The 24,673-nt window shown below is 51.4% G+C and overlaps 1 protein-coding gene across 1 annotated transcript in view; it reads left to right on the forward strand.

Annotated features, from left to right (window-relative positions):
* The window catches only part of Trpc7 (transient receptor potential cation channel subfamily C member 7), a 150,569-nt gene extending 129,322 nt beyond the window's left edge, over nt 1-21,247 (forward strand). The window contains exons 9-13 of the mRNA XM_042671336.1: nt 10,375-10,570; nt 12,408-12,629; nt 13,220-13,300; nt 18,625-18,700; nt 21,081-21,247. Coding sequence (XP_042527270.1) covers nt 10,375-10,570; nt 12,408-12,629; nt 13,220-13,300; nt 18,625-18,700; nt 21,081-21,247 — 742 coding nt within the window. The remainder of the gene's footprint in view (nt 1-10,374; nt 10,571-12,407; nt 12,630-13,219; nt 13,301-18,624; nt 18,701-21,080) is intronic.
* The last annotated feature ends 3,426 nt before the right edge of the window (nt 21,248-24,673 follow it).

Below are 24,673 nucleotides of genomic sequence, written 5' to 3' on the forward strand. Positions count from 1 at the left end.
TAACAAAACTGTTGTGAGAGTCTCATGGAGTTAGCGATAGAACCACAGGATCAGATATATCCATCTGACCCTGACACTGGTGGCTACCAAGGAGGCTGAGATGTGAGGATCAAGGTTCAAAGCCAGCCTGGGCAGAAATATCCATGAGACGCTTATCTCCAATTAACCAGCAAAGAAAGCCAGAAAGTGGAGATGTGGCTCAAATAGTAGCGCACTAACCTTGAGTGAAAATGCCAAGCAGAACATGAAGTGGTGAGTTCAAGACCCAGGACAGCACAGAAAAAAAAGGAAGAAATAAAATGGATCTGATGCAAACTCCTCACGACACCGATGACGTGGAAGACACATACATTGCAGAAGCACGTGAACCGGTGTCAGACCATGCGGGCTGGTTATTTTAGCACGGGCCTTTAAATAAGCAGCCAGGTGCCACAAGAATGAGCCCCTAAGTCATAGCCTAGTTTCTGAGCAATTCCCAGTCTCCGAGCCCCTTTCCACTTTGGAGCCAAGGAGTCTGTCCGAGGTGGTTTGTCACCAGCACTCTGTGACAGGAGCTGGCCCAAAGAGGAGGAGCAGGGACGAGCACAGGCCCCTGCTGGGTGCGTCTGGACAAGACAGACAGCACACCTGCTGGCAGCTCGTTATCTCCAAGCCACTTCCCGGAGAAGCTCCAGATGGCCAGAGGGAAAGAAGGTTTGTCTGACCCATTGTACGCTCAGAGTACAAAATCAAAGAATTCTAACACATGGATGAAGGAGGGAGAGAAATCCCACATGACTACCCATCTTCTTTATGAAAGCCTTTAAGAAAAGTTCTCAGTTCAGACTGTTAGGAAATTTGTTCTCATTGGGAACATACATGTATATGTATATGTATGTATGTGTCGTATGTATCGGAACCTATTTGTATATGTATATACATGTATACATATTTCTACAAAGATACTTATATATGTATGTAAATTCGCATATATTTATGCATCTATACAAATATACGTATACATATATATGAATATATGTGTGCATATATGTATATATACATATGTAATACAGCTATGTGTGTGTATATATAATGTGTGTATGGCCTCCCCACTTACCTCCAATTGGAGATTAAATACGGGCTCTGTTGCTCACAAGATAACCCCAGCTAACCTTTCCTTATAGGCTGCGGTGGGTGGAGGCAGCTTCATAGCATAGCTGTGTTGACACTTTTCTAATCAAATATATTACCTCTGTTAAGACCTATCTCACCAGGAATGATTTTAATAGAAGGAGCTTCAGCAGTGCTAGGCCAAATTAGAAGCTTCTGTTTTCCACAACAGTTCATGGAAATTTTCCACACTCCATAAGGGAGGGATTCATATGCTCCCAGAGATGCTGACTCAGCCCCACACTGCTTGTCTGCCTCTCCTTCCCACAATCCTGGAGGACCACTGGTTCTGAACACACACACACACACACACACACACACACACACACACACACACACACACACACACACACACACACACACACACACACACACACACACACACACACACACACACACACACACACACACACACACACACACACCCCTACACCCCTGGCCTAGGATTGCTGTTCCTGGAAGCTGAAGGTGCTCTGACATTGATTTGAAGACCCTTAGCAGGCAGCAAGGCATGGGAATAATACCAGCATGCTTGAGCTGCTCCTGGTGACTGGCACGGGTGCCCGCTGTGCGAAGGACAGGCTGGAAGGGTGAGTTGGAGGCTTGCACTTGGCCCAGGCCTGGTGCTGGGAATGGAATCCACAGACAGGTGAAAAGCCAGGTATTCATCTAATAGTCACAGGAAGCCAGGATGGATGCCTGCTAATGTTCTACAAGAAAGATGGAGGAGCCAGGTACCAGTAGCTCACGCCTTCCATCCTAGCTACTCAAGAGGCTGAGATCTGAGGCTTGAGGGTCAAAGCCAGTCTAGGCAGGAAAGTCCATGAGGCTCTTATCTCCAATAAACCACCAGAAAACCAGAAGTGGCGCTGTGGCTCAAGTGGTAGAGTGCCCACCTTGAGCTGAAGAGTTCAGGGACAGCACCCAGGCCCAGAGTTCAAGACCCATGACTCACAAACAAACAAACAAAAAAGATGAAGGGAGCTGAGCTAGCTGCACTGGGAGACAGGACAGGATCTGCCGCTTCACACAGGATAGCAACAGGGATGGACAGGAGGTGGATGCTAAGGTAGTAGAACTCAAGGCTCTGCCCATACAGGGGCCCTGACAGTCAGCTAAGGCCAGATGGTGATTTTTTTTTTAATCACAATGAGCTGTTAAATAAGAAGCCAGGGCACAGCAACCCTGTGGCATAGAGGACATTGGCTTGCTGTCATTCCCTGTGCACAGAGTGCTGACCGTGTTTGCTGTAGGAATCGTGGACAGGAAGGAGCCTGCGGGCCTGCAGAGGACACATGTCCTCCGGGATGCTGGCTAGCGCGGAGGCCTGGGCATCTCTCACAGAAAAGCTCAGAGGGCTGCGGGTTCTCAGCGTATCCTACTACATGTGGGAAGTTACCAGCCCTGCTTTCTATCTTGTCAACTGAAAGCAGGCATCAAGGTGTTTATCAAGCCCATTTGGATAGGGAACAGCCAGCACAGGGAAGTTCTGAGACTCGCTGGAGGAGGCCTCACGGCGAAGGGTAGGCTCAATTCAGGCCCAGAGAGACTATTAACTGGACAGGGCCTTAACATGGCCAAACAAAATTGAGTTTGGATTTTAACTCATTATTTTTGTATCACTCTCTAATAAATGATAAAACATAGATTCCCCCACCCCTTTCCCGGGCTATCTTAGAATAATTAAACCAGTTACAACAGACATTATTCTACTGTCCTATGCTTATATTTTCTCCTCATCTTCATTCATGAAATGAATCATAAAAGCCTAGATGGTTTTACACTCTAGGAGTGTTGAAATCCCACAGTTTCAAGGCAAGAGACTTGATATCAGAAAGATGCCCTTTGGACATTCTCCAGCATGAACCTAAGGACGCCATCTTGTTCCCCTTACTGACTACAGACTTCCTGCCTTGTTATCTACTAAACTCCAGCTCTGGAGTGGAAGTAAATTTGAAACTCATTCCTCAAAGAGACAACATAACAGGAAACTGGATTGCCCAGGGGGCCGTGGGAGATGGAAGAAACCAGATCATCAATGGCTGTGAAGGCCTTAGAAAAGTAACAGGTGTTACTGATGGCTAGCTTTATGGAAAGCTACCAATGGGAGTGATTGCCTTTCCTGTGAGTTGGTTGTAGGTACAAGAGGCCTTCATCCAGATGCTGAAGCCTGTCGTACCTAAGGAAAATAATAATAAACTAATCCAAGTAATAAAATCAGTAACATGTATTGTCCAGTTGGCATGTATCATGATCATCTTACTATGATTAATCCTCAATGACACCGTAAAGTGGAGATTGTTATTTTCCCAATAAAGAAGAGTTGTGGAGAGGCTAAGTTATTTGTTGACTCTAAATTTAGGGTCCAACCTAGGTTGGCCTGGCTTCTGAAATCTATCAGAACCTGAACAGATACATCAGCAGCCATCGACATGAGGGTCAGGAAACGGAGTCAAAATGTGAGCCAGAGATGTACTCATCCATTCCCTCATGGAGCAGACATTGGATCTGGTGAGCACCTTTTATGGGGTCAGGTTCTGTGCACAGTCTCAGGGTGAAGACACAGCTTCTAACCTCAGTGTACTCTGTGCGTGTGTGTGCGTGTGTGTGTGCCCATGGGCACGCAAGCGTGCACATATGCCCATGTGCACATACCTTCCATTACTAGGGCTTGAACTCAGAACCTGGGTACTGTGTCTTTGCTCTTTTGCTCAAGGCTGGCACTCCACTAATTGAGCTACTTCCCCACTTGCAGCTTTTTGGTGGCAAAGGAGATAAGAGTCTCACGGACTTTCCTGCCCGGGGCTGGCTTCAAACTGCGATCCTCAGATCTCAGCCTCCTGAGTAGCTAGGATGACAGAAGTGAGCCACCAGCCCTGGCTTTTCCAGGGAGTGATTTAGAGGAGAAGGGCCTCGCAAGGCCATGGCAAGAGGACGTTCAGATGTCCTTGGACATTTGCCCAACACCCTTGACCCTCCTCAAGCCTCGTCTGATTACCCTCGGTGTCTGGCAAACACATCCTGCCCCCTCCCCGCCTCCCACCACAAGATCTGTCCCCATTCCAAGCACCCTCCTCCATCCACCGCGCCAGGGTGGCAGGCGGGAGACACCTCTCCTTTGGAGACAATGCCAGCTATTGTCTTCTGAACTTGAGAAACAGCCTGTCGAGCTCTGATCCTCCTGCTTAATTTTAGCCTTCCATGTGCACATAGGTAGCCAACGTGAACTGCGGCATGTGGGGAGGGAATCTGGCAGCCTAAGGAAGCAGTAATTTTCATCACCATCGCCCTAACCCCTGGTCTTGTTGATCGGTTTGTTCTCTGAAGCCCCGCATACACACACGGCCTCTTCAGGCAACCTGTTATTAAAGTCTCATTATCCAAGCGAGACAGACGTGGTAGAGCACTGACTACATTAGCCCCCTTTCTGCATGACAGATCAGCCTCAACTCTCCACCCCCCCGCCCCCCACACACACCCTCAGCCAAGGAGAGAAGAGCAGGGTGAGTCACCCGTCTATTCAGTACCGCTCACCGGCGCTTTCTTCTCTTCCTCAGAAGCACTTTCAGCACTTTCCCTACTAGGTTGGCCTCTCAACTGCAACCCCTTCTACCACAAGCCAAGAACCCCAGATCACAAGCCCGCAAGGGCTGCAGAAATCAGACAGAGAATTCGCATGAAATCAAGGGTCTGTGACCACCTTGCAGATAGATAGGAAGGCAAGGGAAGCTTATTCAGGAAAATCAACACACAGCCCCATTATTAACTTTCTTCAAGAGGGTTGTGCTCTGGGCAAGGTACGGGCACACGGACATGTGTGCTTAAAGCTTTCCTGTAGTCTCTCACCAAATCTATTCTTTAGAGTAAGACCTCTGAAAAGATAGAAACACCATATCAACACCACCTGGTACATATTAATGTCCAAAAAACAACAGCAGCAGCCGGTGCCTGTGCTCACGCCTGTCATCCTACCTACTCAGGAGGCTGAGATCTGAGGATCACGGTTCAAAGCCAGCCTGGGCAGGAAATTCCATGAGACTCTTATCTCCAATGAACCACCAGAAAACAGGAAGTGGCGCTGTGGCTCAAGTGGTAGAGCGCTCATCTTGAGCTGAAGAGCTCAGGGACAGCACCCGCCCAGGCCCAGAGTTCAAGCCCCACGACCGACAAAGAAACAAAAAAATACAAAAAAGAAAAGGAAAAACGAATCGAAGTAATAGCCACTGTTTAGGGTGCATGGAAGCATCCACAGGATTTATAATACACCATGCTCACAGCCAGTGCACTGAACTGCACTGCAGAGATTTGGACCCAAGCATGCGCTTTGGCTCTGACTCCTCCAGCTACCTGTGGGGCCTCCTGTGATTGGCACGGCCGCCACCTCTAGAACCAGGGAGGGCGGGAGGATGGGGGAGCCACGGGCTGCCCTGCCTGTCCGTCAGGAACCTCAGAATTAACCTTGGAACGAATGAGTTGACGGTAGGGGGTGTTTTTATGAGGCAAGTGGCTTCCCATGCCGCATCAGTGGAAGCAATCTCTCCACGCATGACAAGGCTTCTGCCCTGGGTCCCTCAGCTGCTGTACATTGTGGGTGGTGATTAAGGCCTGATAGGGCCAGCCCCAGGGCCTGAGCCTTAGGATCAGAAATCCACTATTGACTTGTTTCCACCGCCCATCTTCTCTTTAAGAATACAAAGGGCACAGGAAGGCAAGTACCAGGGCAGAGAAGGCCAGATTTCATTTATTTCCTGCCACACAGGAAACCTGAAAAATGACAACAGCACGGCAGCGTGGGTCAGCTGTGGTATTCTTAGCACCATGAAAAGCCTCAAGTCTTCACTGAAATGTTTACCCTCCCTTTTCTCCTCTCTGCTAGAGTGCCTGTTGCGTCCATGTTGATTGATAAAGGTTCTTTACATGAGGAGGGTATCATCCATTGTGTGTCTAACATTGGCAAACACAAAATCTTTCTTCAGTCTCTTGCCTTATAGTCTATTTATTTATTTATTTGCTGGTTGTGGGGCTTGAACTCAAGGCTTAGGCGCTGTCCCTGAGCCTCTCTGTGCCCAAGGCTAATGCTCTACCACCGGAGCCACTGTGCCACTTCTGGTTTTCTTGAGTAGTTCACTGGAGATAAGAATCTCATGGGAACTCTTCTACCCAGGCTGGCTTCGAACAGCGATCCACAGATCTCAGCCTCCTGTGGAGCTAGAATCCTAGCTCCTCAGGCGTGAGGCACCATCGCCCAGCTTTTTAACTATGTTTTTTTTTTTAATTTTAAAAATATTTTTATTATCTTTAATTGTACAAAGGAGTTGCCATTCAACAAAGCAGTTTATGAATTAACTATGTTTTTAAAATAGATACAAGTTAAGTTTTGTGGGGTCAAATCTCTCAACCTTTGTAGTTTCTAAAACTTCCCCCAGTCCAAGATTATATAATTAAAAACTCAATAAACCAGGTGCCAGTGGCTCATGCCTGTAAACCTAGCTGTGGATGTAATACTGTGTTGTGCACAATTTAGCCCAGTTAATGAGTGGAAATCAACAAATAGGATCCCCTTTACTAAAAAGCAAAGCTACTCTCCCCACTAATACACTGCTCATGGTGTGAATAAGTAATACAAATGCAAGACCCAAGACTCCCAAACAGAGACTCTCCCCATCTTCTGTGATTCAAGCTGCTATACGCACATTTTCTATAAAGAAGAACTTTGTTCTCTCAACTCATTCTGCTTCAGAAAAACAGGATCCATTGAGAACTATAACAATGTTACTTAAGAGCTTGGGAGAAATAGTTGGAAAGACCTATGTTGAGCCTGTCATCCTAGCTACTCAGGAGGCTGAGATCTGAGGATTGTGATTTGAAGCCAAGGCAGGAAAGTCCATGAGACTCTTTACCTCCCATAAACATCCTCCCCACAAAAAGCCAAAAGTGGAGCTGTGACTCAAGTGGTAGAGCACTAGCCTTGAGCAAAAGCAGCTCAGGGACAGCATCTAGGCCCTGAGTTCAAGCCCCAGGACAGGCACACACACCTACTTTGGCTAAGATATCTTTCCAACAAGCCGGAGCAACTGGTTATTTCTCTAGATGGGCAGTTTTCAGTCGGACAATCCCCATGAGTCTGGACCTTTGCTAACTGGAGTCTCCTTCACATCATGGCCAAGTTCAAGTCTAGAGGTTAATCCCTGATCAATCCAGCAGAAATGTAACCGGAAGATGATACAGAAAACAGGCAGGAGATCAAACACCATCATCACAGGCGGGGTTAACTGTCTTTAGCTGGAGTCAGGTAGAAGGCTAGGACATATGTTTAGAGGTCAGTAAATCTTCTTTTATCAGAACACATGCTGTTTGAGGGGCTAGCTCTTCCTCCTCCTCACTGGTGGAGAAAGTCTAAGTGAAGGAGCCACGGGATGGGGGAAAATAAATCCAAAGCTCGGAAGCAAAATTCATACTGAGAAGCAAAAGAGGGGGAGAAATAGATGGCAAAGTTTTTTATTTGTTTGTTTTTTTGTCGGTTGTGGGGCCTGAACTCTGGGCCTGGGCGCTGTCCCTCAGCTCTTCAGCTCAAGGCTGGTGCTCTACCACTTGAGCCACAGCACCACTTCCGATTTTTTCTGCTTATATGGTGCTGAGGAATGGAACCCAGGGCCTCGTGCATGCAAGGCAAGCGCTCTACCACTGAGCCACCTTCCCAGCCCCGATGGCAAAGTTTTAAACCCATTTTCTCTCATGGAAATGTGGAAGGTTTTTCCCTGGCTGTGATCTTTAATTGCTTGCTTCATTTAAGTGTCAGCCAACTTGTCTGTGGGCGTCACAGGGTAAGAAATGGAAGAGACGTTTGGGGAAAGTGTCTCCCTGCCCCGGTATTATCTTGTTAGCTTGTTTATGGCACATGCGTAGACCCGGGCTGGTACCTGCCTGCCCAGCTTTCCCCTGCAGACCTTGGTCCTCTGCTTTTAACCAAATCCTGCCCGGAAAGCAACATCTCTAGAAAGGTCACATCCTACTTGTATCCTTCCATTTGAAGACTTGGTACTCATGTGGTGATTTAGTATTCTCTGTGCTACTGCTTGTTTCCACCAGGGTGATAAACACCCCCCCCCAAAAAAAAAAATATGTTCTGTATTGAGAGAATATGGCATTCAAAACCATGCATGGAGCCCCTTCCCACAGAACAGATGCTGCGTCTCGCAGGAAGAAGCCACTTTCCCCCTCTCCACAACGGCAGGAGATGGAGTTGTGCAGCCGTAGTCCGAACTGGTTATTGCTTCAAAAACCCTCCAACCTAAGTCCTGCCAACACTGAAACGAATTAAATGTTGTAGACTCGCAACTGTAAAAGAAATAAGAGCAAGCCAGACACCGAGGGCTCATGCCAGTAATCCTAGCTACTTAGGAAGGCTGAGATCTGAGGATCGTGACTCGAAGCCAGCCCAGGCAGGAAAGTCTGTGAGACTCTTACCTCCAATAAACCACCGAAATGCTGGACACACAGGTTTGGCTCAAGTGGTAGAGTGCCAGCCTTGAGATCTTGAGTTCAAGCCCCAGGACAGGCACAAATGGATATACATATGCACGTGTGCACGCGCACATACACACACACACACACACACACACAGAAATGAAAATAGTGACAATGAACCCACTGAGATGCATAAAGAATGAGCTAGACACACAAGCCCCTACTGTGTGCACACACACACACACACACACTTCCTTGTCCTCACACAGAAGAACTTTAAATTCATGCAAATCAGGAGTGGATTTTTTAGCACAAGTGAGGAGTACTAGTATTTTTATACATCTTGTCAACTAAATATCAGTGTTTGAGAGACACGAGGCGGGGGCGGGAATGAGATGGAGTGAATCCTGGCCATTTGTGGGTGGGGGTTGAAAACCTGAAAGGTTAAATAAAAAGGGAGGGATCCCTTTCTCATTATATCACCAACACCTTCCAGGCAAACTAAAAAGAAGTGCACTTTAGTCATTCTGGTTATCAGATACGTCGGGGTGCTAAAACCATCTGGTCAAAATCCAGCTTTCTGACTCGATCTTGGAAACCAAATACAGTCACAACGTGGGGATGAGGCGATGAGCTTGGGCTTTGGTCTTTTTATTTTTCTGTCAGTCCTGGGGCTTGAACTCAGGGCCTGGGCACAGTCCCTGAGCTTTTTTGGCTCAAAGCTAGTGCTCTACCACTTTGAGCCACAGCTCTGCTTCTGGTTTTCAGGTAGTTAATTAGAGATAAGAGTCTCACCGACTTTCCTGCCTGGGCTGGCTTTGATCCACATTCTCACATCTCTACTCAAGAGGCTGAGATCTGAGGATCATTATTGGAAGCCAGCCCAGGCAGGAAAGTCGGTGAGACTCTTTTTTTTTTGGGGGGTCCAGTCGTGGTGCCTGAACTCTGGGCCTGAGCGCTGTCCCTCAGCTCTTCAGCTCAAGGCGAGCGCTCTACCACTTGAGCCACAGCGCCACTTCCGGCTTTTTTTCTTTTTGCTTATGTGGTGCTGAGGAATGGAACCCAGGGCCTCAGGCATGCAAGGCAAGCGCTCTACCGCTGAGCCACCTTCCCAGCGCTGATCGGTGAGACTCTTATCTCAGAAAAAAAAAAAAAAAATCACAGAAAAAGCCAGAAGTAGTGCTGTGGCTCATGTGGTAGAGTGCTGGCCTTGAGCCAAAAAAAAAAAAAAAAAGCCCATGGATAGGGCCCAGATCCAGAGTTCAAGCCCCAGGAGCGAAAGGAGCCAGCCAGAGCTGTTGTGTAAGTAACGCGTATCCCGCAAGTCCTATGCAGGAAGGCTTGCAGACTCCAGACCACTGCCTCGCTCCCCTTCGAGCTGGGCTGAGGAGACATGCTTGAGGCTCTCACCAGAAAACAGTGCACTTTCTGAGGCTGACAGAGTTCAACAACAACAGGCATTTGCCCTGATGTTTAATTTTAGATGCTTGATTAATTACAGCAGGATAAAAAAAAAAGGTCCCTCAGCCAGGAGTCCCAATAAATAGACTAGATCAAGAAAAGAAACTGCTGTGTGTACTACTCCTGTGCGTCTTCTCGGAATTCACAACTATCTCATTACTGCAGAGGGAGCACACACACCCCATCCCAGCCCCTCTCCAGGGAGACCACTAAGCCCCGGGGACTTGAGGGCAGCTTCCCTTCACAAAGCATGAGCTGATCCGACCTCACGAGAAAGGGTGGTCTGCTTCCTCCTAGGGTCGAAGAAAGTTTCAAAACCTTATTTTGGTCCATATTTGGCCTCTCCGAAGTCATCTCGGTGGTGCTGAAATACGACCACAAGTTCATCGAGAACATCGGCTACGTGCTGTACGGCGTGTACAACGTCACCATGGTGGTAGTGCTGCTCAACATGCTCATAGCCATGATCAACAACTCCTACCAGGAAATCGAGGTAAGGCCAGCCCATTGGAAGTGGGCTTCACCCTTGACGCTGATCTCCAATCAACTACCAAAAGGCCACACTGGAGGTGTGGCTCAAGTGGTAGAGCCTGGAGCAGGAAAGTTAGGGGATAGCACTCAGAAGAGGGAGAAGCCATTAAGTTGGAAGATCCCAGTCTGAAGTCAGCCCCAGGCAAAAAGACCCCATCTGAAAAATAAAGCCGAGAAAAGAGGGGGCGCTGAGGGTGTGGCTAAGTGATGGAGTTTCTGCGAACAAGTGTGAGGCTCTGAATCTATCCCCCAAATTCTGACAAAAACAATATTAAAATTTAAAGTAAAAAAAAACAAATTGGCCTCAAGCTGTTTTCTGAGGGTAGAGGATCAAAGACTCTGTCTATAGAAAACACCACGGTACATTCCAGAATGGACACCAATCCCATTCCTTTTTTTTTCTTTTTTCCTTTGGTCATGGGGCCTGAACTCTGGGCCTGGGCGCTGTCCCTCAGCTCTTCAGTTCAAGGCTAGCGCCCTACCACTTGAGCCACAGCACCACTTCTGGCTTTTTCCTGCTTATGTGGTGCTGAAGAATCGAACCCAGGGCCTCATGCATGCGAGGCAAGCGCTCTACCACTGAGCCACCTTCCCAGCCCTCCAATCCCATTCCTAGTCTTACTCCACCAGGGACAAGAACGTGGCTCAGACAGAGCAGAGTCTCGCTTTGCGTCCCATGAGTCACGTCCACTGTATCTCTTAACAGCCGCCCCCCACCCCCAGCAGCATTCCAACCAATAAGAAACACCCTTGTATAGAAATACTTTGTTTTCCAATATGGTAGCCAATGAGCATTTGTAAGTGTGGAGCGCCTGAAATGACACTAGCTCAGGCAGACACGTGCTGTTGAGTCGAAAGTTCACACCGGCTTTCCAAAATTCAGTAGGCCAAGAGCAAGGAAAGCTGTATCGATAGAATTTTTTTCCAGTGGTCTGGGGATTAAACCCAAGGCCTTGTACATGCCACGCACACGTATGCCCCGAGCCACACTCCAGCCATCACTTCTATAATGATTACTTACGGTAAATAAGCATACTGGAACTAATGTCACCTGTCCTGCTTCATGTGGCCGATAGAGCATTTGGACTGAGCTTCAGGGGTTTGCCTTTGTGTCTCCCAATGTCTCCCAATACTGGGTATGCGCTCATACCGTATTCTCTGACAGAGAAACAAACACCTGGAGGTCGTGCTGGGTGGTGAATATGCTAGTGGGACTCTAAAAGCTAACAGATCACAAGATTAAGTGGTGGTGAGGAAAGTCCTCTGCTAGGCTTTGAGTAGAATAGATTGGTTTAAAAAAAACAAACAAACAACAGTGGAGAGTGCGGGAGGAAGGCTGGCTCAGGGTGAGGCTTCTCCACCATGAACTCTAAGGTGCAGAGAGCATCAAGAATGTTCAGGGGCTGGGCACTGGTGGCACATGTCTGTCATCCTAGCTCCTCAGGAGGCTGAGATCTGAGGATCATGATTCAAAGCCAGCAGGGGCAGGAAAGTCCATTGCCAATGAACTACCAGAAAACCAGACGTGGCACTGTGGCTCAAAGTGGTAGAGCACCAGCCTTGAGCCAAAGAGCTCAGGGACAGTGTCCAGGCCCTGAGTTCAAGCCCCACAACCAACCATCTTAGCAAAAGCAAGCCTGTATTCTTATGCCAGCTGTAGTGTGTGTGTGCATCCACCCCCCAAAAACTCCACCAGAGGTCCCCTCTCAGAACCCACAGCCTGCCGCTCCACTCCTCCCCCAGGACTCGGTGGGTAAGCGTGGCCTTTGACCCTGTGCTGTTGTCCCCTTGTCCCACAGGAGGACGCGGACGTGGAGTGGAAGTTCGCCCGAGCAAAGCTCTGGCTGTCGTACTTCGATGAGGGGAGGACTCTACCCGCTCCTTTTAACCTAGTGCCGAGTCCCAAATCCTTTTATTATCTCATAATGAGAATCAAGATGTGCCTCATAAAACTCTGCAAATCTAAGGCCAAAAGCTGTGAAAACGACCTTGAAATGGGCATGCTGAATTCCAAATTCAGGGTAGGTGGCATCTGGGTGGCGGGGCTAGACGCGGGCGGTGGGTGTGGGTGTGGGCTCGGATGGCAGCCCCGGGGCAGCAGCTGGAGGGGGCCACTGCCTCGCAGAATGACTGGGGCACATTGGCCAACGCCCCACACAGCAGGGTCTGCCTGTAGTACCGGAACCCCTGGGCTAGGACGACCGGTGGACACTTGGCACAGTTTGACCCCTGAGCCCCGAGAGGAGGTAACCCCTTAGTGGACTCAAGTGAGATCTGTCTACTCAGAAAGCATCTGGAGAAGGATTTGCGAGAGGAAAGTTTCCCACCCACTCTCTTCGGGTCCTGGAGACTCTCCATGTTGGTTAGCACAGGCCTAGAGGAAAGACACCCACATAATGTAACTCAGTGCCCCAAACCGAGTGCGCCAGACGACAGTCCACAGCCCCAGAGAATACCTTCCGGAACTACAGTTCCCAGGAAGAAGAATGTTCTAGAAAGCTAGACATCAGGAAGAACATCAACTTCCAGAAGGTTTTCCCTTCCGATGTATAGTTCATGCAAGTCTTGCTATGTGTGGATACATATGTGGTATCCCCCCCTCCCCTTCCAGAAGACTCGCTACCAGGCTGGCATGAAGAATTCTGAAAACCTGACATCAAACAACACCTTCAGCAAGCCCACCAGATACCAGGTGAGCACCCCCCCCCCCAGACGCCACGGCCCGGGGTTCACCCACGGTGCAGGGTCTGGCAGCCTCCCGCCCTCAGGGCACAGATGACAAGTATGTATTGAATGTCTACTATACGCCAGGGGCCCTGTCACTTACGGGAGGACACGACGCAGTTCCTGGCTTAGTGTCATGTCCAGGCTAGCAAGGGAGAGAGAGAGAGAGGAAGAATACGAGAACACACGCACGTCCAATTGAGAAAGGAGCCAGGGAGGAACGGACAGGCCTCAGAAGTGGAGAAAAACTAGAGTCTCTGCTTTAGAAGGGAACCTTCACAAGGAGCAACAGAGAGATGAGGAGCATCTGTCTGGAAAGGTCCCACAGGCAGCCAGCAGGCAGCGTAGCTAGCTGACCACGGCACAGATGGGCAATAAAGGGTTAAGTTCTCTAGGAAAGCCAACGGGTAGATGACCACTTCACCGTGGAGGAGGGGGGTGGCTTCCACCTGGGGGTCAGTGGGACAGTGGAGAAGACACATGTCCAAGGTGCGCTGTGGGCAGATAGCCACTGAGACAGGACGCTGGGCTGGGCACGGGAGGGAGCAGCCTGCGCTCAGGTAGACGGATATGGGCGTCTTCGCACCTGGGCTGGGCACTGGTGGCTGCCAAGTATGTGGTTGGGGGAATTAGAAAACGACCTTTGACGTTTGCAGTCCCTGCTTGGCCCTGGAAATAAGTGCCAAGCGTCTGTATCCATGTGAACGGGCTCCCAAGCCCGTGGTAAACGGTCATCACAAGTCATTGACTACAGAAGGGCTGGCCATGCTCTCCCTGCCTTCCTCACTCGCCACTGATCTCCTGTTGTTTGGGGGTTTGTTGTTTGTCTTTGGTGGTCCTAGGGTTTGAACTCGAGAACTTATGTTTGCTAGACAGGTGCTCTACTTCTGCACCTTTGTGCCAGCCCTTTATTACTCTGTGTGTGTGTGTGTGTGTGTGTGTGTGCGCGCGCGCAGGCGCGTGCGAGTGCGTGTGCACACGCACATTTGTTTTATGATGGTGAGATTTGAACTCAGGGCCTTGTGCTCCATCCTGCTTGCTTGGCTGGTATTCTAGCCCTTGAGTCATGCCACCAGCCTGGATTTTTGCTGATTCTGCCTGAGCTGGTTTCAATCCATCGGATCTCAACCTTCTGAGAAACTAAGATTACAGATGTGAGCCACAGGCACCCGGATTATACTATTTTTTTTTAAGATAGGCTCTTGCTTCCTGCCAGGGGCCTACACCTGGGTCCAGACCTTTCCTTTAGCCTCTTGTTACCTTTGTAGCTGGGATGACAGACATGCACCATCGCATGCAGACTCTTGAGTATCATGGATTTTTCTCCCAGTGCTAGAATAGTGATCCTCCTATTCTCAGTTTCCAAGTAGCCAGGATGACCGGTGTGAGCCTCTGATGGCCTGGTTCATCTTGGTCATTTCTTAACAGACATAGCCTGGGAGCTGACCTGAGCCTCCCTCTGCAGGGAAGCGCGGAGGTGGCGTGTTCCTGGGGCCATTTCCCAGGGGGGAGCAATTACAGACGTAACAGCTTCCAGACACAGATCTCTAATTCAGTCCCTTCGTCTGTGTCTCTGAAAGCTGGCGGTGCTGCCAGGAGGATTTAATTGCACAGTTAAGAAACACCTCATTCCTCAAAGCACTTCTGCTTTTATCAGCCGACTCAGACTAGAACCTGGCAAGTTGCCTAAGTAATCGCACACCAAATTGGGAGCGTCCTGTTGGATCCGCCTCCCGTTATCCTACAGCCCAAATCCTTTGGTCGCTGGAAGGACTTTTTTTTTTAATTTCTCAGCTTTTCCAAGAGAAGAATAGATTATGTGGGTCACGGGAAAGATAGAGCATCCTAATGGGTTAAGGCCCGATCTCGGCTGCTGAGATGAAGACTTCGGATACAAGAATCTCCTGTGCCGGGAAGGATGAAGAAGCCATTTTCCAATGGTCTCAGAGCGAGCCAGCTTCTTCTATCAGCAGAGACTAAATCCTCCCTGCCTCAAATATCTCCCCAGCAACTTCCGCTGGAGCTGACAGACAGTTGGCAGCTTCAGGCTACCGACGACCTTGGGAAGCTTGGCTCACCTGTGTTGTGTGAATCCAGAAAGAAAAGCCCCGGGCGACATATTCAAATCACAGACAAGAAGAAACAAAGGGAAAAAGTGTGGGCGGGCCTCAGAGGCGCGGGCCGAGGGGACAGGAGGGACCCTGCGCTGGGCCCGGCTAGGTCGTCCCCGGTGGGTGATGGCTTCCTGCGCCATCCTTAGGGAACACGCTGGAAACCAGCTAGATGCCGCGACCGACAGGTGCAGCTTCTGCATGGTCCCCGGAAAAAGTGCTATGAACCTGCGCGCCACTGACTCACAAAGGAACGGACACTGTGGCCCGGGCCCCCAAGGGGCCGTCACCAGCTGGCTCTCAGCACACAAGCCGGGTGGCTGCCTGTCCTCCCTCTTCCTGGCACTCCAAAGCCTGCCTTGCCGGGCTCTGCCAGATCCCTACGTGCGCTCTGCGGAGCCCCGGGGCCTGGGGAGAGAACTCGGCCTTGCCTGGCAGCGCCGGGGAAGGTGATGCACGAGTTGGGCAGAGAACTGGGCATGGCGTCCCAGGTTCCTGGGGGGGGGGCCTTCCAGATTGTTTCCCTCCAACACCTTGCAGACGTGTGGTGACCAGGAGGAGCCCCCTGTACCCCCTCTGCCAAGCACCCTCTCGCTGACCGCGTGGTGGGCCCTCCCACCGCCAGCGTTGCTGTGCGATGCCAACATGGCGGCGCACCATCCTTCATTCACACACGCTAGCCGGCTGGCTGCCTTCCCGCGCCTTCCCAGGGTCTCCTGGACAGCGGATTCTCTCCCCCGTGTCTGTCTGAGGCTTGTCTGCTCTACGCAGTCCTTTGTGCAGCCCCTCTCTCTCTCTCTTTGGAGAGAGCTTCCTAGACTCTCGGTGCCTTGCTCTGCCCAGGTTGCCAGGCATCTGCCTTGTTGTTTTTCATGAAGCTCCTTTCTCATGGCTGCAATGTCCTTTCCAGCCTGGACAGGAGACCAAACAACGGGACGCAGCCAGACTACTGGAGGGCTGGCGACCTCACACACAGCAGCTTCTACCCAAGTGTCCTCGTTTCTTGCCATCTAGAGAGTAGAGGTCAAAGCTAGTAGGCAAGACAGCTTGTCTGCGCTGCTGCTTCTCTTCTGAGGCCAGGCAGTACTGGTCCACTGTCCACACGCTGCTCAGCGTCTCTGTGCCTGGGTGGTGAAAGAGGCTGTTTCCATTCATTCTATTCAGCCATCTTCAACCTACCATTCATGTTCCCTCCTCGGTGGTGCTGCTTCCCCCTGGTTGAACAGGAACACCGCCTCTACCTGGAAAGACGTTCCAGGCTTCCCCTCACCACCAGCAGCCAGAGAACGCCGGGCCTCCTGGCGTCTGGGAACTTTGGCAACAACCCTTGGCTACTCATGGTGCGGCTGGTTTGCACCCACGTGAGTCCTCTTCTGCCTGAGTACTGCGGCTGAGTATACCCATCTGCACGGGCAGGAGGCTCAGGGCAAAGCTCTTCTTTGTGAGCCAGAGGGAGGCTGCGGAAGACCGGCCGAGACTTCGCAAAGGAACAGACCTAGCCCCAGCTCTGGATTCTAGATCTGCCCCTTCCTGCCTGTGTGGCCTCGGGAATTCAGTCTCCCCCCCCCCCCCCCCCAGCCTCGCCTGCCTGTCAGTGCAGGCAACGCCAATCTCACGCACTTCTGCTTGCTCTCAAAAGGCAGCAAACTGTAACTAAGTCTGGGCGCGTGGCTCAAGCGGTAGAGCACCAGCCCTGTAAGTGCGAGGCCCTCAATTCAAGCCCTAGCACAACCAAAATATAATCTACCCATTCCATAACAGAGTCCATGGACAGGAAAGCTTTTTATAACTTTTATAAAAGGAAGTGATAGAGAAGAAATGTTATATAACAAATAATAAAGATAAAATGTATCTGCCTAGATCTTTTTCAAACTCACGTCAGCCTGCGAATGTGCAGTAGACAAACGCTCCTGAGTATTTTTTTATTCCGTGAGAATGACAGATACTTAGGTAGCTGCAGGGTGTGTGTGTGTGTGTGTGTGTGTGTGTGTGTGTGTGTGTGTGTGTGTGTGTGTGTGTGTGTGTGTGTGTGTGTGTGTGTGTGTGTGTGTGTGTGTGTGTGTGTGTGTCCTATGAGACATGGTTGAAAACAACACTTGGTTTTTGTTTTGTTCTTCCAGTTCAAAGTAGAAAGCGCATCACTGATTCCCACAGTAAGGTAGTGATGGTAATAACAGATCAACTGGGCTTTGTTGAACGGAAGAGGGGTGTCCCCGAGAATTTTAACCACTCACATGCTAAACCTACGCCGTCTGAGGAGAAGCAGAGAGGCAGCTTGTCCGTGGGGGCATCCCTACACCCCCAAAATGCAGAGCCTGAGCTTGATGAGCTGTCCCAGGGCCATTGGAGAGAGAGCAGTAAAGACCGGGCCTCGTAGGGGTAAAGCCTCATAAACCTAGGCTCAGAGACGCTGTCTTGGCAGAGCCTCCCCACACAGCAAATGGAGCTTTCCATCAGTTGGTGATAAAGCCCAGTCAGCCCCCCTCGGTCATTCATCTCTCACGAGGTCACCCTGCCACGCAGCCCGGCGTGGCAGGGTGCAGGTCTGTGCAGTTCCCGGTGCAGGTCTGTGCCAGCGAGGAAAGGCTTGCCTGTGAGCTGGAGAGCCAGCGCCATGGCCGAGGGCCCGACGGCGGGGCGACCTCGTGTCCCCCTGGCTAGCGCGCATCCCTCCCGAGAGCCAGCCGTCTCCGTCCTAGAATATTTTTAAATCCTGTGATTTCTCAAGCACCCTGAAACAACTAGCTGGCAAAATCCAAAGTTCACCCCCCGCCGTCTTTCTTCCACTCGGCTCTATTCTTGGTGGCTCTTAAATGTTCACGCCTCATTGGCTTAAAGAACAGAGCGTGCGGGCTGCCTGGAAGCTCCCGGCGTGGCCCAGCACAGGGCCAAGATTCAGGAGACCTGGCCGGCAGCCCGGCCTGACTCCCGCACCACGCCTGGCACCGCTAGTGCACAGTGCACCTCGCGTGTGACATCCAAGAGGTCCCCCAGAGCTCCACCCGAGCTGACCTGCCGGGACCCCCCTCCATCCCCTCCCAGAAACAGAACTGAGGTCCAGGAAAGACGCCATGACTGGGCAGGGTGGACTGGGCAGGCTTCGCCCTACATCGACGCCTTAGAGGCGGCTTCTGCGCTGGACCAAGACACCCCTGAGCCTTTTTCTTGCTTCTCGTTTCAGAAGATCATGAAACGGCTCATAAAAAGATACGTCCTGAAGGCCCAGGTGGACAGAGAGAACGACGAAGTCAATGAAGGTAAGCCAAGGCCCCGGTTAGGCTCTGCGGGCTACAAGTCAGACCCAGGGATCTCCAACACGAGCAGCCACCGAGGGGCTGGAGCGCTGCGCTCCTGTCCGGATGCTCAGTCATCTAGGCAGAATTCACCCCCATGAGAGAGGCAGGATGGGGTCTCCGTTTTCTGTGCCCGGCAGACTCTTTTCTTTCTAAAGTTACCCATGTGGTTAGAAATCCCAGGCCTCCCTGAGTCCAAACCCAGAGGCTACTCTGTAATCCCTGCCTGTGGCGCCGCCTCTCAGAGCCAGCCCTGAGTCTCCAGCCCTGGAGCTGCTGCTCCTCCTGCCGGTGCCTGTCTGCTGCCTTCCTTCTCCACTGTGAAGGATTCATGTGCTTAGACTGCTTCCCATGGATAATCCAGAAAAGCTCCTTGGCTTAAGGCCAGCTGATTAGGGACCTTAATTCCCGTTTGCCACATCACATCGCATACAGAGATTAAGATGTGGAGGACAACATGGAGGACGGAAATGCTACTCCCCCTCTCTCCATGCTGGCCCCATCGAGCCAGCCTTGCATTCCTTGAGTTCAGGAATGACCCCCAGGCCCCAGCCCCTGCACCTCCATCTGCATATACAGACGGAGTAGCTTGTGCTCATTTACAGAGCTGGCTCAGTTCCAGCCGGCCCCAACTTGTCTCTGTTTCAAGTCCTCAGACTCTTGACAACCTGTGGTGTTCCTCTAACTAACCCCACACACACACCTAGGTACCAGGTACCTACTGATAAAAATGCAGATCCCTAGGCCCCACACACACCTACTGAATCGCAGAAGCCAGGTAGGTTATGGAGCCCGCATTGTCGGTAAGAGCATCGAGCAACTTTCAAACACCCTGCCGTTTTCCAAATTACCTTATATCCACCATCTGGGCTATTTTCCAGTCTATTTTAAGCTATTGCAGGTAAGTGAAAAAGCACACGGCCTTACACCCAGTCATTAACTTCCTTTAGATTCCTAGAATGAATATTTGCTGCCCAGAAACAGCCTCCTTCATGGCTAAAGACACTCCACACACACACACACACACACCCTTAGCTTGAGCTACAGGGGCTACCAACAGAGCCTGGCCGCTCAGTTGGAACTCTGCCTCACTGTGGGCCACCTGGGGGTACATACTGAAACTCGCCAAGGACCTGGCGGGCTCCTGACTAGGGGAATGAGCAACCCGCCACTACCCACGCTACGTGTGGGTCTCTAACATGACTGCCAGTCAGCGCGCCAGCCGTGCCAAACAGCACGTGGCTGTGGCTGACAGGAACAGAGAAGGTGTCTGGGATGCACAGGAGTCGCACAGCTCCAACAGTGCTAGAATGAGGGGAGCTAGCCGGGCACCGAGTGCAAAGAAAAGAGGGGTGTTTGTACTTGCCTGTGTGGATTAAGCGGGACTTTGACCATCTCCACGTTTTATGGAAAGCCCACCCGGGAAACAGAGATGAAAAATAGTACACTGGACTTCTACCTGCGTAAAGCCCAGAATCTACACTATCCCCTTCGTGGGTTAATAAGAAGATGCCCCCAGCCGTGGGGGTCAGGGATTTCTAACCACATGTAACCGTAAAAAGAAAAAAGTCTGCCAGGCACAGGTGGCTCAGGCCTGGAATCCTAGCTACTCTGGAGGCCGAGATCTGAGGATTGCCTTTTGAAGCCAGGCCAGACAGAGAAGTCCGTAAGGCTCTTCTCTCCAAATTAACCAGCAAAAGGTAGGACGTGGAAGTGTGGCTCACGTGGTAAAGCACTAGTCTTGAGCAGAAAAGCTCAGCGGCAGCACCCAGGCCCTGAGTTCAAGTCTCAGGACCAGCTCACACACAAAGAAATGAAAGTCTGCGCTTGGTGTGGAGCCTTGTTAGGGGAGGGGGCCATGCCGTGACCCCTCCTCCACAGACCCCTTCCACCAGCCCGCTCACGGGAAGGAAGCTGCCAGGCTCTGTGGCTGCACCGCCGTGCGGAGCCATCCTCTCTAGCACCTGGGGTTTGCCCTCCTCTGCAAATATCGACAGAGCAGAACAGCGCAGCAGGAAAACAAATGTCCCAGCTAACGAGGGAATGGCCTGGTCTTGAAATCGGCTTGTCATGGCTGGAGGCCAACATGCTCACCTCCAGCACGTGACATGAGCTGGAGACCCAATTCACGGCCCCACTCTCCACTCCTGAGGCTTCGCAGGTGGAAGATGAGTGTGCCGTTCGGTGGTGGGAAGCTGAGTGGCACTTGAGTCAGACATCTCCCTCCACCACCACGTCCACCTCCCAGTAGGACCGGGGGGGGGGGGGCCCCGCGGGCCTGTGTGCGGGGTGAGCCCTTCTTCCTATTCACTTACACTCGGCCACATCTCGTCTGTCTTTGCAGGTGAGCTGAAGGAAATCAAGCAGGATATCTCCAGCCTTCGCTACGAGCTTCTCGAGGAGAAATCCCAAGCCACTGGCGAGCTGGCAGATCTGATCCAACAGCTCAGCGAGAAATTCGGAAAGAACTTAAACAAAGATCACCGGGTGAACAAGGGCAAGGACATTTAGCAGCCTGGACGAGCATCGCAGTTTCTACCAGCATCCGGGGCCAGGCTGGATGCCCGGGGGAGGGCCCCCAAGCCCTACTGGAAATGGATCCCAGCCTACGTTCCCCAGGACCCCAAAGGATCCACTGGCTGGATCCCAGACCACCCCTGACATCTCCAGACCAGGGCTTGCCTGGACCAAAGCTGTTGTGAAACTAAGATTTTGAGCAAGGAAAACTCCCCAAGAGGAGGAAGCGCCGCCCTCCCCCCCCCCCCCGCTCCCCCCTTCCCCCCCCCCCCCCCCGCTGCCCCCAGCACACACGAGACTTCGGTCCAGGCTCAGTGAGACTCATCCTGTGGCCAAAGCAGGAAAAGGCCATCTTCCATGCGTGCGCAGGCACACACACACACACACACACACACGTGTCCTCCCACTACAAACAGGACTCAGCTCCAGCTGCGTGTCCTGGGAAGTCAAACCTCCAACATCCCACAAGCCCCTTCCTCTCTCCCCCTGACGCCCATCCACCCCCCACACACCCATCCAACCAACCAGAACCGGGAGGTAACCTGTGATCTCTTCTTAAGTGCCAGATGAGAACCCAGATAGCCTAATAGCAAATAGTTCTATTTGTTTATATATAAAAAAAAGAAAATGTTGAAAAAAAAATCCTAAATCGAACATCATACTGTAGGTAGCGCTGTTTAGAGAACAGAATCCAAATGATGTATTTTTACCTTTATTAAGATTATCTTGTATTTACTATTTTTACCTAAAATGGAAATAAAAATTACCTCATACGAGCTGGGGGACCTCTGTGGCTATGCTGGGAGGGGGTGGGGGAGGGAACGGCGGCCCACATGACCTCAGGGACCCTCAGGTCAGAGGTGCCTTGGGAAGAGAGGGAATCAAGACCCCACAAGAGGGAGTGGGGGTTGGGGTGTCACCACCCAGCCTCTCTTTCCACCCCAGACCGAGCTACCCCAGCCTCTCCAAGGTCACAAAAGAGGCAAAGGACGGAGAAAGTTTGGCCCCAGCCCTCCCCTGAGCTTGCCCACCATAGGTAGGAAGGAAGGGGAGAGGGAGTGTCAGCATCTGGCCCCCAATCTCCTGTCCTACAGGTGAGTAACACAAACAGCCACCAGAGGGCACCCACTCCCAAACAATGCCAGTTCTGGGCTCTGGAGATGCACCAGGGTTTGGGTGCACAGTGGGTTTGTTTGCCTGCACCCGTTCCCTGAATCTTTAAACAGCACTATAAGGAGCATCTCAGTTGCAAATGCAAACACCTTGAACAGGTCTTGTAAGAAGGGGGGGGGGGGTACGGCGGGGAGAAAGACACAACATAGGGAAGTTTGACTTCATTTTTCAACTGTACAATTTATATGATGAAAGTGATATGCATTCTGCAGAAACCATACACTGAGTGCTGAGCCTTCCTAGGCTGTGGGTAACAGCTTGACTGCAAGGGGAAATCACCAAACACTCCACAGTGTGCTGCCACCAGCGCTCCGTAACTTACACAATACTTCGTTATAAAATAGGCCTGGTGTTTGCCGAGCTCTGGGCTAAGGTATGTACCTGGGTTACACTACTGTGCCACTGGTCAAATGTATGAAGTGCATTTTCTTATTTTTTGTCAGTCATGGGGCTCAAACTCAGGGCCTGGGCGCTGTCCCTCAGCTCTTCAGCTCAAGGCCAGCACTCTACCACCTGAGCCACAGCACCACTTCCGGTTTTCTGGTGGTTCACTGGAGATCAGAGTCTCATGGACTTTCCTGCCCAGGCTGGCTTTGAACCGTGATCCTCAGATCTCAGCCTCCTGAGTAGCTGGGATGACAGGCGTGAGCCACCCACACCTCACTTTACGTGCATTTTTGACTTACAATACTTTCAACTTAGGATGGGTTTACTGAGCTTTCGCGCCTCTTCATAAATCCAGGAGTTCCCTGCTATATGGATGTGGAGAGGGGACTTGTGTTTCCAGATATCCAAGAAATGTATCTTTGGTAGCAAAGGTTTCTTTGCTTAACTAAGAAAACAGCAGATCAGATGCAGTTACTAAACAGAAGTGGAGGGAGGGGTGGAAACACTACAGGTACTCAGCAAAGCTGCTTGTGGCTACAGGCGATACAGGTTGTTTTGCCTAATTGGTACAGTTTCTAGGAGGGGAAGAAAAGTCAACATTTGTTGGGTCCTTAAGCAGCCGGGACGGGCAACCAGGGAACGTGTCCCACCCTCCCAACAAGATGCGGTCTCTCATTTCCCATACCTCAGGCACACGTAACTGCAGGCACTAACGCAGGCCCAGACGCTGATGAGCCTAGGCATGTGGAAATGGGCTTGCCTCTGTGGGGCCACTTCTGGACTCCAATTCCTGCCACTTTTCTCACACTCATCCGGGCCTCGGAGCCTGCGGAAGATGAGTGAATTCAACTCATTGTCAGGTGCTTACTCAGTCCCTAGCCAAAGAAGGGGTCTGGGGCAGGGCCATCTGGGGAGCGGGCCTGGCTCCTTTTCAAGCCTGCAGGCTGAATAGAGACACTGAGGCTGCTTTGCAGGAAGAGCCATTGGTTCCCCCAGGGGACAAGTTACCAATGCTTCCCGCAAGACCTCCACACGCATCTCACACTTAGCTCCATCAGAATGCTAATCCACACTTCTGGGCTGCTTTGTTCACTTTCCCTGACGGCCTTCAACCAGAGGCAGCCCCAGTTTGAAACCCCAGAACACCCTCTTCCTATCAGACCTGAATCGCAAACCTGTCTCTCGGCCACCAAAGACAAGGCTCACTAAAACACTGGGAGAAAAAAGCCAGCTCCATCCACCCACTAAAGCAATTAGTGTCACCTGTGGGGGACCAGGAGGGGAGGTCCCAGAGATAGGACCCCCGGCTGCCAGAATTCTGTAGTGAGGGAGGGAGGGGGAGAGACCCCTCTTTGGTGAGGGGTGCTATTGGAGAGGTCTGAGGTTTGATGGAGCAAATCAACACAGAGCTTAGTGATCTCCAGGCATGGGTGGCCTCCCTGGATGGCCCACGAGGAGGAGGAGGGGGAGGGGGAGGGGGAGGGGGAGGGGGAGGGGGGAGGGGGGGAGGGGGAGGAGGAGGGTGAGAAAGGACCCTGAGCAGTTTGCAGCACTCTGGAGACCAGAAAACACTTCCTGCTCCCCACCACCTGCTCTGCCCACTGGCCATCCTTCCGTCCGGCACCATCAAGCATGCGTGCAGTGTGTGTCCTCCGGTCCCTGGGGGAAGCTCTATGAGGGGGTGGTACAGGTCTGGACCCTGTTGGGCCCCTGTATTTCCAAAGCTCCTTCCCACGGCATCATCAGGCCCTGAAAAACAACATCTGTCTGCAGGACCCCAGAGCCCTGGGTCTGGCTGCACATCTGTCCAGCAGTGGCTGAACTAGCTCGCTCACAGGCTGCAAAGCCCTGCCCCGCCCA

This window comes from Dipodomys spectabilis, unplaced genomic scaffold, assembly GCF_019054845.1.
Source record: "Dipodomys spectabilis isolate Male_0828 unplaced genomic scaffold, ASM1905484v1 ptg000611l, whole genome shotgun sequence".
Taxonomy (NCBI): domain Eukaryota; kingdom Metazoa; phylum Chordata; class Mammalia; order Rodentia; family Heteromyidae; genus Dipodomys; species Dipodomys spectabilis.